A 14,127-nucleotide genomic window follows, 5' to 3' on the forward strand; every position below is an offset into this window, starting at 1 on the left:
ACAAACTTAAGTCCCTTTGTCACTGGAAAGCAGTGCCTCTGGGGTTGGCACTATCACACCTCTGGGGTCAGTAACTCATCTAAGTGAAAGCTGTCGCCATCCCACTGACAGTGGATGAGACGTTTCTCTGGCCTTTGTGGAGTTGTGAGACTTCACTACAAATCAGAAGTCATCGGCACTTTTGGTTTTTTTGAGAATTACATGACACCAAATCTACTTTTTTTCTGCTTCTGTGGCACTTACCAGTTTCAGTCTCACCTAAACAGTTATTTTCACGTATGCATTTATTCCTCTTGCTGGGTGGCAAATTCTTCTAGGGCGGGGACTGAGGACCCACTGTGGACCTAGCCCAGAGTCTGCCCTGCAAAAGAGCCTCATGGAGCATCAGCTGACGATGGTCAGGATGCCCTGAGGCGGTGGGTGAGAATCAGGGCTGGGAGGCACGGCTCTGGGGAAACTGCAGCTGAAAGGCAGCGCTGCCCGCGTGTTTAGCTGTCTCTACTCCCGTGACCCTCCACCCCAGGGACCACAAACTCAAATGCCCACAGAAACAGACCAGGAGCATAATTAACCCAGGAGGAGGCACCAGGCTATGGCCAACAAGAGCACCCTGCTCTAATGGACCGATTCCCTACTCCTGGCTGCTCCCTGGACCACCCGGGGAACTTTCACAAATGCTTGAGGCCTGGGTCCCAGCCCTAGAGATACTGATTTCTCTGGTCTGGGGTGCAGCCTGGATGGGGGATCTTTAAACACTCCCCAGGTGATCCCGGTGCACAGCCAAGGGTGAGAAGCTTTGTTTGAAAGGCTTTCAAAAATTTTAAAAACTTAGATCGCGGCACACATCTGCACAGTCTATCACTCCGCTACCCAGTGGAAGGAAACACCCTCCTGAGAATGCAGTGGTCAATCTGATTCTTGTGACTATCCTTCACAGCAGGGGGTCTCTACCCTGGCTGAGGGAGCTTTAACACACAAAGGATCAGGTGGGGCCCGCGACTCCACCTTTTAAAGACCTTCCAGGTGATTCTGAGAACCACCAGAGAGGCACAGAATCCTTGATTTAGAGGAAGCCTTGGGGTGTCCGTGGTTTTTAGTAAACGCTGAAGGGTCCTGCTGTCCTGTCTGCTGCGGGGTTCTAGGTCACCGGCCTCCCATCCTCTCTCCTTCCTGGTAGGAGAAGATGCGGCCTGGGAGTGAATCGCCTGGGATAGGGTTCTGGCTTGGTCACTAGTTAGTTCTGTGACCCTGGATGAGTGAATCCTGAGTTTCCTTATGCTTCCAATAGGGCTGTGATTTTTGGGGGGAATCTTATAAAACACTCATATTGTGCATTAGGATCCCAAATGTCCATTAGGAAAGACAATTTTCCCTAGTTGTGCTTGCTTAAAGCACTCTCCGCCCCCTTTCCAGGCACGCCCTGCAGCTCCCCCACCAGCAATTTCTATGGATGGTTCAGTCTTGGCTTAAACCCAACATCACTTTACTGAATCAAACACTAAAACATCAGCATCCTAAAGAAGAAATTATCACCCAGAATGTAGGAAACATGTCCTAGAAAAGTTCAGAAATGCCACCATCTGTCATTCTGGCTGGCCTAGGACCCTCTGCACCTCCTAGGCAGGACTGCCTGGTGGGACAGGGCTAGTTCTTTTAAGGGCAACCCATAGCTTTGTCATCTGTGCAGAGAAACAGAGTGGAGGCTGCAAGTGGGTGAGGAGGGGAAAGCTGGATGACGCGTTTCTGGAGCGGGAGGACCCGGGGGTGCAGATCAGAACAGAAGGCCTGAAGAGCAGGGGCGATGGGGAACCAAAGGGCACGGTGACATGCTCAAACCTGTGAAATTCTGCTGCAAAGGAAGCTGGTATATGTTCATTTGGAAAAACAAAAAGCAAACCCCCCTTTAAGTTCCTGGCATTCAGAATAGGAGTCTGATCTCCACACACCATTTCAGGAGCAAACCTGACATTCTCTGAGGACACTCACGGCGTCTTCCCACGGAGACGCCGGACAGAGGCGAGGGCTGCGACCTGCTGCTGGGGCAGGGCTGCTGGAGAGAGTGTGGGCTGGAAAGACTCACCCTCTGCTGGGAAAATGAGTCACTTGGGACCTGGCTAATGTCCCCTGGAGAGGGAGGCAGAGAGGCCAGAGAGAAGGCCAGGCCGCCTGCTGGGAGAAGGGGTGGGGAAGGGGCTGCAGTTCGGACCTGGTCCCCCATCTCCCCGCTTACCTAAGGAAGGTGAGAGGCTCCGGGGTCAGCAGCCCCAAGGGTGTTGGCACCCACAGCGGAGGAACAGCACAAAAACTGCCCTACGTCACTTTTAAATCAATTGCTATTTAGCTTAATTAAAAAAAAAGTATGTAACTCTAGATGCTTCACTGGGGAGAAAGGCAAGATACAACGGCCACGTGAAACCTCTGTGAGGTTTTATAGTTTGGTTGTCAGAGAGCCTCCATTTGGATAAAAGGGGTTGTGGATGCATGAGAAGAGAAGTCAGGGAGCTGCCTTTAGAAATGACAAGAGAGTTCCCAGAAGACGCAGGCGCAGAGCCAGGGCACCAGGCCAGAAGCGGAGGCTGTGCACACTTGCCTGTAGATTCTTCCAACTCAGGTGCGTAGGGAGCAAAAGAAAGCGCCTGCCATCACGGAGCCCTGAGCCCCACAAGAGGGGTGAGGCCACGCCTACCCCCGCTTTGCCTCTTCTGACCACCTCCTTGGTGACTGCTTCTGCAGCTCGGGAATGGGCTTTGGTCCCAACCCGGCCTGACTCCCAGCTCAGAGTGTGGAATTGAGGGCAGGAGGTGTGCAGAGTTGCCTGGCCTTAGGTGCTGCTTGCTGGGGTCCTGGGCTCTTTTGGGAGGTGGGAAGCAGAAAGCTCTCCCTGGGGACTCTCGCTGGGCATCCTTCTCCAGGGGCCTTCCTACCTTGTGACAGACAGTCAGGGCCCTTGGTCCCCTCGCTCACCTAGAACTTCTGCAGAGATCTACGTCGGAGCCCTTCTAATTCTAGACCAGTTCTCAGCCCCTCATCTGCTCAATAAACACTCACTGAGCACCTGCTCCACGCCAGGCACCGTTCTAAGCACTGCGGACATCGTGGTGAACTAAACACACACATTCCCTGCCTCAGAGCTTCCGGTCACTAGCCCCTGATGGGAAAGGGGGCTCCATCTGTGGGACCAGGCTGCACAGAAACCAGTGCCCTGGGAAGGAGGGGAAACTGGCTAATGAGAAGCAGGACCTCGGGCTGAAGGGGAGCTGTGGCTCACCCGGCCAGGGAGAAGAGGGCCCTGCCTCGGACCCACCGAGCTTGTAGCCGGGCCTCTCAGTGTGCGCTTTGGGGTCTTCTCATAGCTGAGCTCAAGACCTGGCTGTGGCTACAGCACATCCTGCTTGGAGAGGGTCAGAAGACTCAGTCCTATGGGACGATGGAGTGCTTCCAGTGGCCATTCCAACCAGTTCTTTCCTCCAAGACCCAGGAAACAAAAGCAAAGGGAATGGAGGTATTCCCATGGCTATGATCTTGACCTCGCCCTCAAAGGTCTCACCAACTCCATTCAATTCACCAAGCTAGGCTCTGGCACATGTGACCAAGACAGAGATCCCTCAATATTCTTTTCAGTTAGGACCCATCAAGTTGGGGCAAAACCTTGCCTTCCTGAGCCCTAGAGAGTTCTAGCTTTGCTCATCCTTGGTCCAACCATCTGGGGCCTTGGGGACAAGGCAAGGTTTCTCTGCACTGCTGGCCAGAAGACCAGCATCAGGACTGGCTGACACATTACAAGTGCCTGCACTGGCTCCTGGCCCTCGGAGGACACTTTGTTTGGCATCACTGTCCTTCTAGCAAGAGCGAGAATGGCCACAGGGAGTTCCCTGCGAAGCCATCCTTGCTGCTCTGTGCCAGCAGTCTGTGGTCCTGGATAACCCAGGGACACCTATGTGCCCACAGAACAAACATGAGCCTGTCCGAGCCAAGACCAAGGCACTTCAGACTGCAGTTTCTAAGGGGACATAGCAAACTATTTTGAGAGTTTCTCCTTCCCTCCTGCACCTCTTTTCCCTGCTCACTCATAAAACTGCAGTTTCTGCTTTTGAGCAGGAGGAGCTCTCTCTCCTCTCCCCGGACCCCCGACTCTCTTGTACCTGTCCGTTCCTCCTCCACCCATCCACCCTTTGCACATTCAACACAGAGTTATCAGTACGTGCTGCATCACAGCCCTGCCCAAGATGCCAGGGGCACAGTGGTCCACCAGCAGCGAGACACGCCCCTGCCTTCTAAGGCGCGTGTTAGGAACACACCACTCTCCCACCGACCACCAGTGGGTGTCAGGACAAACCACTGCTCTGACTCTTGGTCTTTCTAGAGCTCACTGTGCAGATAGCTTTTCACACTTCTCCCTGCTCTCAAAATTTCAGATGTCCAACTGGCACTTAAAGAGTCAACATCTGGCATCCTCATAGTCTCTCTTGCCGAGCTGTTTAACTCTTGGGCCTTCCCACTCTGTCTGTTTCCCCCGGCTTCATCCTTTATTGGCCTTTGAGAGGGCTCTGCCCAATTCCAAACACCAGCCCCATAGCACCCACCTCTGAGGACCAGGACAGCAAATGCCGAAGTCTTGAGCACAACAAGACTTGCTGAAAGGCCCCAGGCTCCCCACCTTGGCCCCATCACTAGCTCAGTGAGTAAATGAACATCTGCGATCTCAAGTTCCCTTCCCCGAAAATGCAGACTCCATCACTTTTTGACTTCTGATAGGCTCTCTTAGGTGTTGAATTGGGCACTGATTGGTGGACCATGGGGTGGTCAGGGGGTCTTAGGGTTGACCCTGGGGGGGGGCGGTGGGAGGCACTCTAGGGGCTCAAGGTAGCTATTTACCAACCAGTACAGAAATAATGAAAAATTTTCACAGCCATCAGACCCTGCCACTGTACTCCATCCTGAGGTGAAAAGGTGAAGGGTGGAACCTTCTCTGTGCCTTCGTTTCCTTACCTTTACAATAGATGAGATGATGGGAAAATGAACATTACACTGGTGATGGTAACAGCCAAGAAGCCATCTTTCCACACCATCGTCTCGGTGAGCCCTCTCGGCACCCCACCGGGATGACGTTACTAGCCCCATTTAACAGGTGAAGGACTCGAGGTCCAGAGAGGTTAAAGGAAACAGTGCACAATGTGCTAAAAGCCAGGTGGCAAAAAGCCCACCTCCCACACCCACTGGCTGTGCAACCCAAGACAGGGTACGTAAATCTACCCCCCCCCCCCGTAAGCGCGGTTAACGACCTCCTTGTAGGGCTGCAGTGAAACTCAATGAGATCACAGCGCTGGAGCCCCGTTATCTGGCACTGGGGAAGCTCTCGGTAAGTGGAATCGTAATTTTTATTTCTATTTTTATTATTATTGCCCAAGGTAATAAAAGTAGCGTAGTCTTCCTATTCAAAAATCCTATTAATTCACATGACATTTCACATCCAAAGGGCTTTAACAGATAACATTTATAATTTGCTTGTGAGTGATAAGGGTACATTTTATCTGAAGCGCAAGTTTTAACTTGGGTGGGTCATGTGACGGCAGGAGGCGAGGGGCTCGCAGGGGCTCAGGGAAGGCCTGGCTGGGGTGGCCTGGGACGTGGTGAGCACAGCGGTGGACGTGGATCCTGGAACCCTGCCCTTGGACTTGTTGAGCTCCTCTCAGCTTCTCCAGGAAGGGCCCAGATCCTTCATCTGAGTGGGACTCCTGCTCTTTCTTTGTTCCAACACGCGCCTTATCAGGCAGGGGCATGTCTTGCTGGTGGACCACTGTGTCCCCGGCATCCAGGACAGGGCTGCGAAGCACTAGGTGCTGATAACTCTGTGTTCCAGCATCCCTGGTACACAAAGTGTCTGCCTGTGATTCCCTGGGTCTGCAAAGAGGTGGCATCAGCTTCCCAAGGTCAAAATCTGTGGTCTAGCTGTCCTGGCCCAGGTTATGAGACAGCGTCTGCCCAGATGGGGCCACAGAATCAGCGGAGGCAGGACTGCATGGGAGGGAAGACACATAATGCTTTCAAGCCATTACACTTGTTGGTCCCCTCATGTGGAATAGCCTTCCTTCCTCGGTTGCCTGGTAAACTTCTATTTGCACTTCAAAACCCAATTCACATAGTGCCCTTTCCTGAAAGCTTTCCAGGCAAAATCAGTGACTCCCCTTGCCTCTCGCTTACACTGCACACCAGTCAGACCACCTAGGGAAGCATTAGCCACTTGCGGGAGGCCTCCAGGCTCTGACCTCCATGCTTCCTTGCTCCGGATCACGTTCTGGTGCCAGAGAGGACCCAGCCTGGGGCAGGTCCTGACAACACTTTCCAGCGCACCACCGAGAATGCACTCTCGTGCTCCTCCCTACCCCCCACAACTGACGGCCCAAGGAGCACAGGCGGTGCATTGGTTGGGGTCTCTCAGGGACAGGGGGGCCAAACTGACCTGGACTCGGGGAGAATGTCTCTGGGTGGGACTCTGCTCTCTCTTTTCAGCCTGGGGAGGAGGAGGGAATGGGGGCCCCCTTGGCCTTCTGGTTTGTCCTGGGCTGTCCTGGAGGCAGGAGCTGCCTACCCCTCGGGCCTGGTGCTGCTGTCTGCCTATAACCTCACACTCTAATTTGTTGTTGTTTTGTTTCTTAAGCTGTGGCCTTTTACTTGCTTTTGCTGATGGAAATGAGAAGTGAAGGGCTTGAGAGAGGTGATTATGTCCGTGCTGGCTGGCTTACTAGGGACTTTGGGAGCCCAGTGGTATGCAAGAAGGAGTGACAGGGGGACAAGGATGGCACTGCTGGGGGAGACAGGGTCTGTGGGCTCCGTCCTTGGGCTTCGGAGAAGGAGGTGTGAAGCCGCGGCCACAGCCTCCCTCACTGCTGCGGGTGAAGGACCCCCCCCACCCCCCGGCTACTCCCCTTCCCCAGAGCGCTAGGTCCTGCCTGGTCCAGTGACCCTCTCAACAAACTTTATAGGGGAGGACAGGCCAGGGGTTCACAACCCCATTGGACAGATAGGAAAACTGAGGCCCAGAGATGGCCTCACTCTCCTGGCAAGCTGTGGGGCGAGAACTCAGTCTCCTGACTTCCCACCTGAGAACGGGGGCTCCGGCTTCAGCACCCCGGAGTCACATTTCCTTTTATTCACGGAGAGGAGCTTCAAGAGGCAAGGGAACCTGATCAAAAGTGAAATCCGCAATGCCTGTCGATTCAGAGCTCGCCAATTCACTTCCGCAAACATTTAGCACCTGCCTGTTAGGCACCAAGCTCTGCTTTCATCTGGGAACAGCATCAGCTCCCGATTCTCCTCGTGAAGGGAGGGGCGTGGCAGCCAGGCCCATCCACAGCTTGGGCCAGGATCTGGGTGCTCTGTTGAAATTTACTTCTCCATTTTCTTCTAAAGCCAGCAGGTACACTGCCCTCACTAAGCTTGCCTTTAATATTCAAATGAGGGGATAAACCCTAGGTACCCAGAGGGCCAGGTGGCCACAGGAGGAGCTGCCTTGTGTTTAAAATCTGCCTGAGGACCCAATCTGTGAAGGGGGTAACCCCTAGAGATGAAGCTCAGGGCTGGACGGATGTGCAGGTTAGGGGGCTGGGGGTGCAGCACATGCATGCGGGCTGCCACGTCAGGAGGGGCTCCCCTTCACATGGGAGTGTTGCAGCTTACAGTGCTGAAACGTCGCTGTGGGCACCGGGGTCCGTGGTTATGTCTTGGCATTTCAAGATGGGCTCCCCCCACCAGCGAGGAACCAGCCATCGCTCACTGGGTGGGCTCCGTTCTGGTTCCCAGCGGGAAGCACCGAGCCAGGCAGCACTGGCAGAACCCGAGGACCTACCACGTCAAGGGTCCACCAGGCTTCCCGGTGGGGGCACTTCTGGGGCAGGGGGTGAGGAAACAGCCCCTTACAAACTTAAGCAGGAGGAAAGTCCTGAGATTAAACTGACATCCCAGTGAGGGATCATCTCAAGCCACTGGTTCTACGATTCCACCACAGTGACCCCGGAATCTTGTCCTCTGACAAAGTCACAGAAGGCTGGGGGTGGGGTGACTTACTCCTTTCCCTCTGAGAACTGCTCCTGGTGGGAGTGCAAGGGCAGGTCTCCCGAGTAGGGGCTGGAAGGACCCCAGAGTCGCTCCCCGCAGAGGCCCTGGTTACCCACCCAGGCGGGGTCGGGGCCTTTGGTGGGCAACTATCAGCATTTCTGAGTACTTTCCAAATGTTGTAAACTTGGCACAACTGACAGGTTGGGCATGAGCTGGCTCAGGAAGCAGCCCCTTCCCCAGGGCCAAGGCTGCTTTCCCCAATCATCCGGTTTAAGGCAAACCCCTTCCCCTCCCAAGAACTCAGGCTCTCTTCATTCTGCTTTCCACACTCAAGCTGCAGCCCTTGGGCTAAGATGGACCACTGAGCCTTGGCCTCTGCTCAAAGGCTAGACAAGTTGACCGAAGCGTACACTGCAGCAGCCCCAACCGGAGACAGGCTAGCAGCTTCTCCTCCAGAGGGAACAGAGTACCTCCGAGCTACAGCACCTCTCCTCAGGCCGCACCCCCCTCCCTCCCTGTGGAACAGAACGGACCAAAAACCAACCAGCACCCTAGAACCATCCACCCTTAGACTGGAATACGGAAGGCAAAATACGTGCTGCGTGGGCCTGAGTCCCGGATCCAGCAACCGCGCGGGCATCGCAGATCAACCACAGCCCCCTTCCTGCTGAGTTAAGACTTGGCCTCAAGATCCTTCTCAAGCCAGAGCTCCAGGAAGCCAGTCCTCATCAGTCCACATCAGCACCTGAGAGGAAGCCTGTTTTCCATCGTTGAGAAGGTAGAAGCACAAACGGGCACTTCTAGGACCAGAGTCCCAGGGTCTGCACGTGGGACCTGTACTGCCCATTCCCACACGATCATCCCAGGAGGGAGGTGTGAGCACTGAGCCTGGGATGCTAGCCTGACTCTCCTGGCTGCCCCGAGGGCCCCATGTCTGTAGCTAAGACTGTGGCTCAGAGACTTTTTGGTGACTGGGGCTACATTAACCCTGCTGCCCCCAGTAGAGCTGAAAGACCCCCAAGGACCACCAGTCAACCCAAGGCAGGAGGAGAAGAACAGAGTCCAGAGAGGGTGAGGCAGAGAGGAGGCGGGGGAGCAGAAAGAAGGGAGTATCCTTTTGAACTCCCTCTCAGTTTCCTCACTGGCCCCCTTACCTCTTTAAACCCCTTCTGACTCACGCTGGAACTCTGACTACATTACACCTCTAACTAAAATCCTCTATGGGCTTTTCGTATGCTTTGAGGATCAAATGTGAATTCTGGAACCTGACTCACAAGGCCTGCCAGGACTCAGCCCCACTTCCCTCTCTAGCCTTGTCTCCACTGCAAACCCCTCAACCCCACTCTGCCCCAATACACTGAACTGCGGTTAATCCCTGGGCCCTGCACTGTGTCCTCGCTCAGGTTTGTGGCAGAGACTGCTGTGTTCCCTAGAAGCTATTTCACTCTTCTTCCTTAATACCAGAATCCTGTTTTTAGCTGGCACATAGTTACCTGGAATAAAGACATTTCTGAGGTTCCTTGCAGCTAAAACTGGCCACGTGAATAAGGTCTGGCCAGTGGGGTCTAAGTGGAATATCATGCATGACTTCTGAGAAGTGTTTATTAAAGGGAAGAGGTGGTGGAGGGGGAGGGTATAGCTCAGTGGTGGAGTGCACACTTAGCATACACAAGGTCCTGGATTCAACCCCCAGTACCCCCATTAAAAAAAAAACTAATTACCCCCCCTAAAAAATACTAAAACCAACCAACCAAACAAACAAGAAGAGGTGTGTTCTTCTGGGATGATTATGTAATGGCTGGAGCCTGAGCAGCCTTCTTAGACTATGAGTTAGTCTTACGTTGAAGAGGATAGAACATAAAAAGAAACTTGGATCTCTAATACTATGGAGCCACATCCAGGCTTTGTTCACACTAGAGAGAAACACAAATTCTTATTTTGTTTAGGCCATTATTATTGTGTGTTTTCTTACATTTGTGCTTGCTTGCTTTCTTAAAACTACTCGATTCAATGTCTAAGCATGTCATTTCTCTGCCTGCACTATACTTCCTTCTCTTCTTTTACCCAGCTAATTTCATTTAACTTTGTAAGACCCAGTTCTGGTGTCCCCGCAGGCAGGACTGGCAGCCTGTCTTTGTCCCCTCATAGCAGACAGACATTCCCCTTCTCCAGATAAGCACCTGTCCCCTGATGCTCAGTGGGTTTGAGTACTGGTTCACTCTTCCTCAGCTGGACCATGAGCATCTTGAAGGAGTGAGTCTATATGCACATCCAGGTGTCTGGTGCCTAATCCAGTGCCTGAAGATCAGTAAATGGGGAGGGAGGGAAGAGGAGGGGGTGATGCAAGAAGTCCCAGCAACTCTCTGGGGGATCTAATATCATTTCTTTCACTGATCAGCAGATCCTCCAGCAGGAAGCTTCACTGGTGAAGAGGAAGAGAAAACCACTCTGGGGAGTGACAGAGTAAGAACACCAATGCCCACTATTTCTAAAACTTCCAACTGTATAGCGTTTACCAATTTACAAGGCATGTCCATATATACACATTATCCTACTTAATTCTAACAACCTAACTCACTGGGCACTGTCATAATCCCAAGGGCTCAGAGGGCTGTCACTTGCTCTAGGTTACACGGCTGTCATGCAGCCCAGCAGGACCTGGAAATCAGATCTTCTAGCCTCGCGTCCAGCAACACAGGTGCCTCCTCCAGCCTGCACTGCACAGGGGCGTTAGGAAAGCAAGCCACGTGCAAACCACACATAGGCTGGTGCACCCAGCACATGCACGGGCTCACACCCACACCATGGTGTGCAGATGCGAGGGGCTCCAGATGTTCCAGTGGCATTTTCACTAGAGGTCAGGGGTGATGTCAGAGGAAGAGGTCGGGGGCGGACCATGCAGCCACTGCACTGCAAACACTCTGCCATCGCTCAAGGACAGGGCCACCTCGAGCAAGTGCAGGGGGCGCGGGGAAGCAGGGAGGGCTGGGGACAGGCGGCAGCCAGAGGGAGTGCGCATGCTTGCAGAAACCGCGCCAGGCTGTCACTGGTACCAGTTACTTAGTGCATTCACCTCCCCCGGAGCGAGAACAGGACACTGTCAGGCTGAGAGACGGCAGCACACAGCATGTCCGTGGTAAACAATTTATTTTTCTACCTCAGTTGCTTACAGGGGTAAAAATAAAACGTCACGAGGTAGAAGCACAGATGAACTATTCACAGAGACGAAGAAAACGCACAACGGCTGAACCGTCTGGGAGGCAAGCATACGAGGACAAGTTCACCAAAGCGAAGCAATTCACAGCAGAACAAAATAAAGAAGGAAAAAAGCCATGCAGATTTAAAAAGAAACAAAAAACAGCACTTGTGAAAAGGCCCATGGGAAAATAAAAGGAAACTAACCAATGATTGCAGCAAGCATCTTTAATGAGATGAGCCAAACCGCACAGGCTGGGTCTGAAGGACACTGACATTCAAGCGGATGGATCTGCTCACGTCAAATGCATCCAACGGAAGCACACGGGGCACTTCTCACAAACCATGAGCGTGAACAAGGGGTGACCCTTGAGGGCCCAACTGAGCTGTACTTCATTAATCTAAGAGAGCAGGGAAGTGGAGGGTCAGGGTCGTGGGATAAGAGAGCCCTTCTGGGGGTGACCATCAGAAGTGCCAACCTGATCAGGACAGACCATCTGTGTTCGTCCCCTCCTACCCCTGGTGGGCCAAGAGACCCTTGATGCCAGCAGGGAATGCAAGGCCAGTGGGCAGGGAGGTGAGGGCAGAGATGCTGGGGAAAGAGGGGCCTGGCGTGGACTGGCACCTACAGGGCCTGAGCTGTGGCAGCACCTGGGTGACCCCACTGGCCCTTTCTGAAGACAGGTGTGTATCATTATGGCAACAGTCACTGAGGGACTGGCCCCAGAAGACAAAGACAACCAGATAATGCTTACGTCGTTTTTCTTCCAGATTACATCTTCCACATCAGTACTTACAGAACAGTCTGTGTGTTATGTGTGTGTTTACTTCTGGGACCATCCACCATGGAACACAGGTGCTCCAAGTCACACAGCTCCACCCGCCGTGGGCACCAGCACTTTGAAAGCTCACCCACGAAAGGCCCCAACAAGCCTATTTGGTAGTTATTTAAAATAATTTGATGGCGTCTTCCTAGATTCCCTTGAGGAGGCTCTACACAGTTTGTGAGAAGTTTCCTTCTGGTCCCGTTACATTCTAGAGGGGTGGTGAGTGGCCAAGGTGGGGAGTGTTCACAGTGCATACAAGAAGCAAAGTGGGAAGGGACTAGAGAACAAAATTATTAAAAACAAAACAAAACAAAACTGAATGAAGCAATGAGAACATGAGTCTTTTCCAAGAATTGAAAAATGAGCAAAAGAGCACTCGTTCAAACAGGCAGCCAGGACAGTTTCAGTGGGCACTGACAGCTGGGGTGGCCCCGGCCCGGACTGGGTCCACTCTCTAGCAATGGTAGCAAACCCCAATTTGGAACGCCTCTCTTTAAGAGCTAGTTGATAAAAATTATGTCTTGTGAAATCGGCAAATAGTCTGCAAAGCGAAATAAGAACAGAAATTAACAGATTAAACCAAAATGAGAGTCCAGAGGAGGAGAGAAAGAGAGGGAACAGGGGAGAGCACTGATCAGGATCACAGTAACTCCAGCGCACACACCGACCTGAGGGCTGGGACGGGGCGCACACGGCAGACACGTGGGCTTGGGAAGGGGCCATGTCCACAGTGGCTGGTTGTCACTCAGTCTTTCTGGAAGAGAACTACTTCCTACTCTGATAATTATCCGAAAGTGTCCAGCCTTCTTACTCGAACATCTCATTTATTTTCGTAGACGCCTAAAGGTGGGCAGAGGCAGGCGTTGCTTAATACCCCCCGTGCGGCCCAGGAAGGGCGACTGCAACCCCAGGTCACACGGGTAAGATAGGGACACAGGCACCCGGCAGACGTGATACCCAACGGCCATTCACAGGAAGGATGAAGAGGAGGCGCCTTCCTGCAGGGGCCCCAGGACGCACGGTGTGGTGAAGACACAGGAGCGAGACTTCGGCAGCCTCCAGGACTGGGGTCCTGCTTCACTACCTCGCATCACCCCACAGGTGATGGATTCAGGAAGGGCTGTGATGGGATTCAGGATGTACCCACAACACTAGAGACTAGGCAGTGGGACGCGGGTGAGGTGGGCACCACTGAGGACGTGGGAAAGAAAGACCACAAAGAAAAAACACTGGCACGGTTTGGTGGTGACGGGACAGCTGCGCTGATGTCAGTGGCTCACGGGGTCAGCGGCGCCCTGACAGGGCTGAGGAGAGGGCGGAGTGGGGAGCCCCCCCTCTGCACCCCGGCCAGAAGGGCACACCCACTGAAGGCATTCTTTGCTGGCATGAGGCAAGAGACACAGGTCAGGATGTTCCAAAGCTTCCCTGCCCCAGCCCTGCCCCTGCGGCCAAGGCTCCAGGAGGGCTCCAGCTTGGTTCCTGACGGAAGCCTTGTATGGAAACCACAGGGGGCCTACCTATGCTCTGTGGTCTAGAACCCTCGGCTGCTGGAAGGGCCCTGACAGCAGAGAGAGCCACCTCTCCACAGGAGGCCACTCTTCCAGGGTCCGGCTTGGAAACCAGCCTGGCCCCTTCGGGAGGGCTGAGGGCGGTGAAGGCCAGCGACTGCCTACCCCTGCCCCGCCAAGGGCCACTCCACACCCTGACCCTCCCTGAGAGCAGGTGGCCTTACTCTTGTGGCCACTGATGGCCCCATTGTGGCCATTGGTGAGAAGAAACCAGAGGCTTCCAAGGTGTGTGTCGGATGGATCGGAACGGGGAGTTTGATGGCTAAGAGGAAACGGAGCAGCCAAGTTCCATGGGCCAGGCAGCCTCTGTCTGGATACCTTAATGTCTGATTTCTGTCCTATTCAAACCTAGCTGATTGCATTAAGCTGCAGGAGTTGGTGACAGTGATAAACAGATGGGCCCCGGGTATAGTCACCCCCAAGCCCATTCCATGTTTCTTGACCCCCTCCCCCCACCCCCAGCTCGTTTCCCAAAGTCCCGG

General features: G+C 53.6%; 1 protein-coding gene across 10 annotated transcripts in view; it reads right to left on the minus strand.

Annotated features, from left to right (window-relative positions):
* Window positions 1-14,127, minus strand: part of MSI2 (musashi RNA binding protein 2) — a 379,910-nt gene that overhangs the window by 34,262 nt on the left and 331,521 nt on the right. The window contains exon 12 of one of the 10 annotated variants that reach the window (XM_032498446.1): window positions 5,282-6,015. The exons of the other annotated variants lie outside the window; for them this stretch is intronic. Within the exon in view, the coding sequence (XP_032354337.1) occupies window positions 5,918-6,015 (98 nt within the window). The 3' untranslated portion in view covers window positions 5,282-5,917. Of the gene's footprint in view, window positions 1-5,281; window positions 6,016-14,127 lie in introns of those variants that run through there. 10 annotated transcript variants of the gene reach the window in all.

This window comes from Camelus ferus, chromosome 16 (assembly GCF_009834535.1).
Source record: "Camelus ferus isolate YT-003-E chromosome 16, BCGSAC_Cfer_1.0, whole genome shotgun sequence".
Lineage (NCBI taxonomy): Eukaryota > Metazoa > Chordata > Mammalia > Artiodactyla > Camelidae > Camelus > Camelus ferus.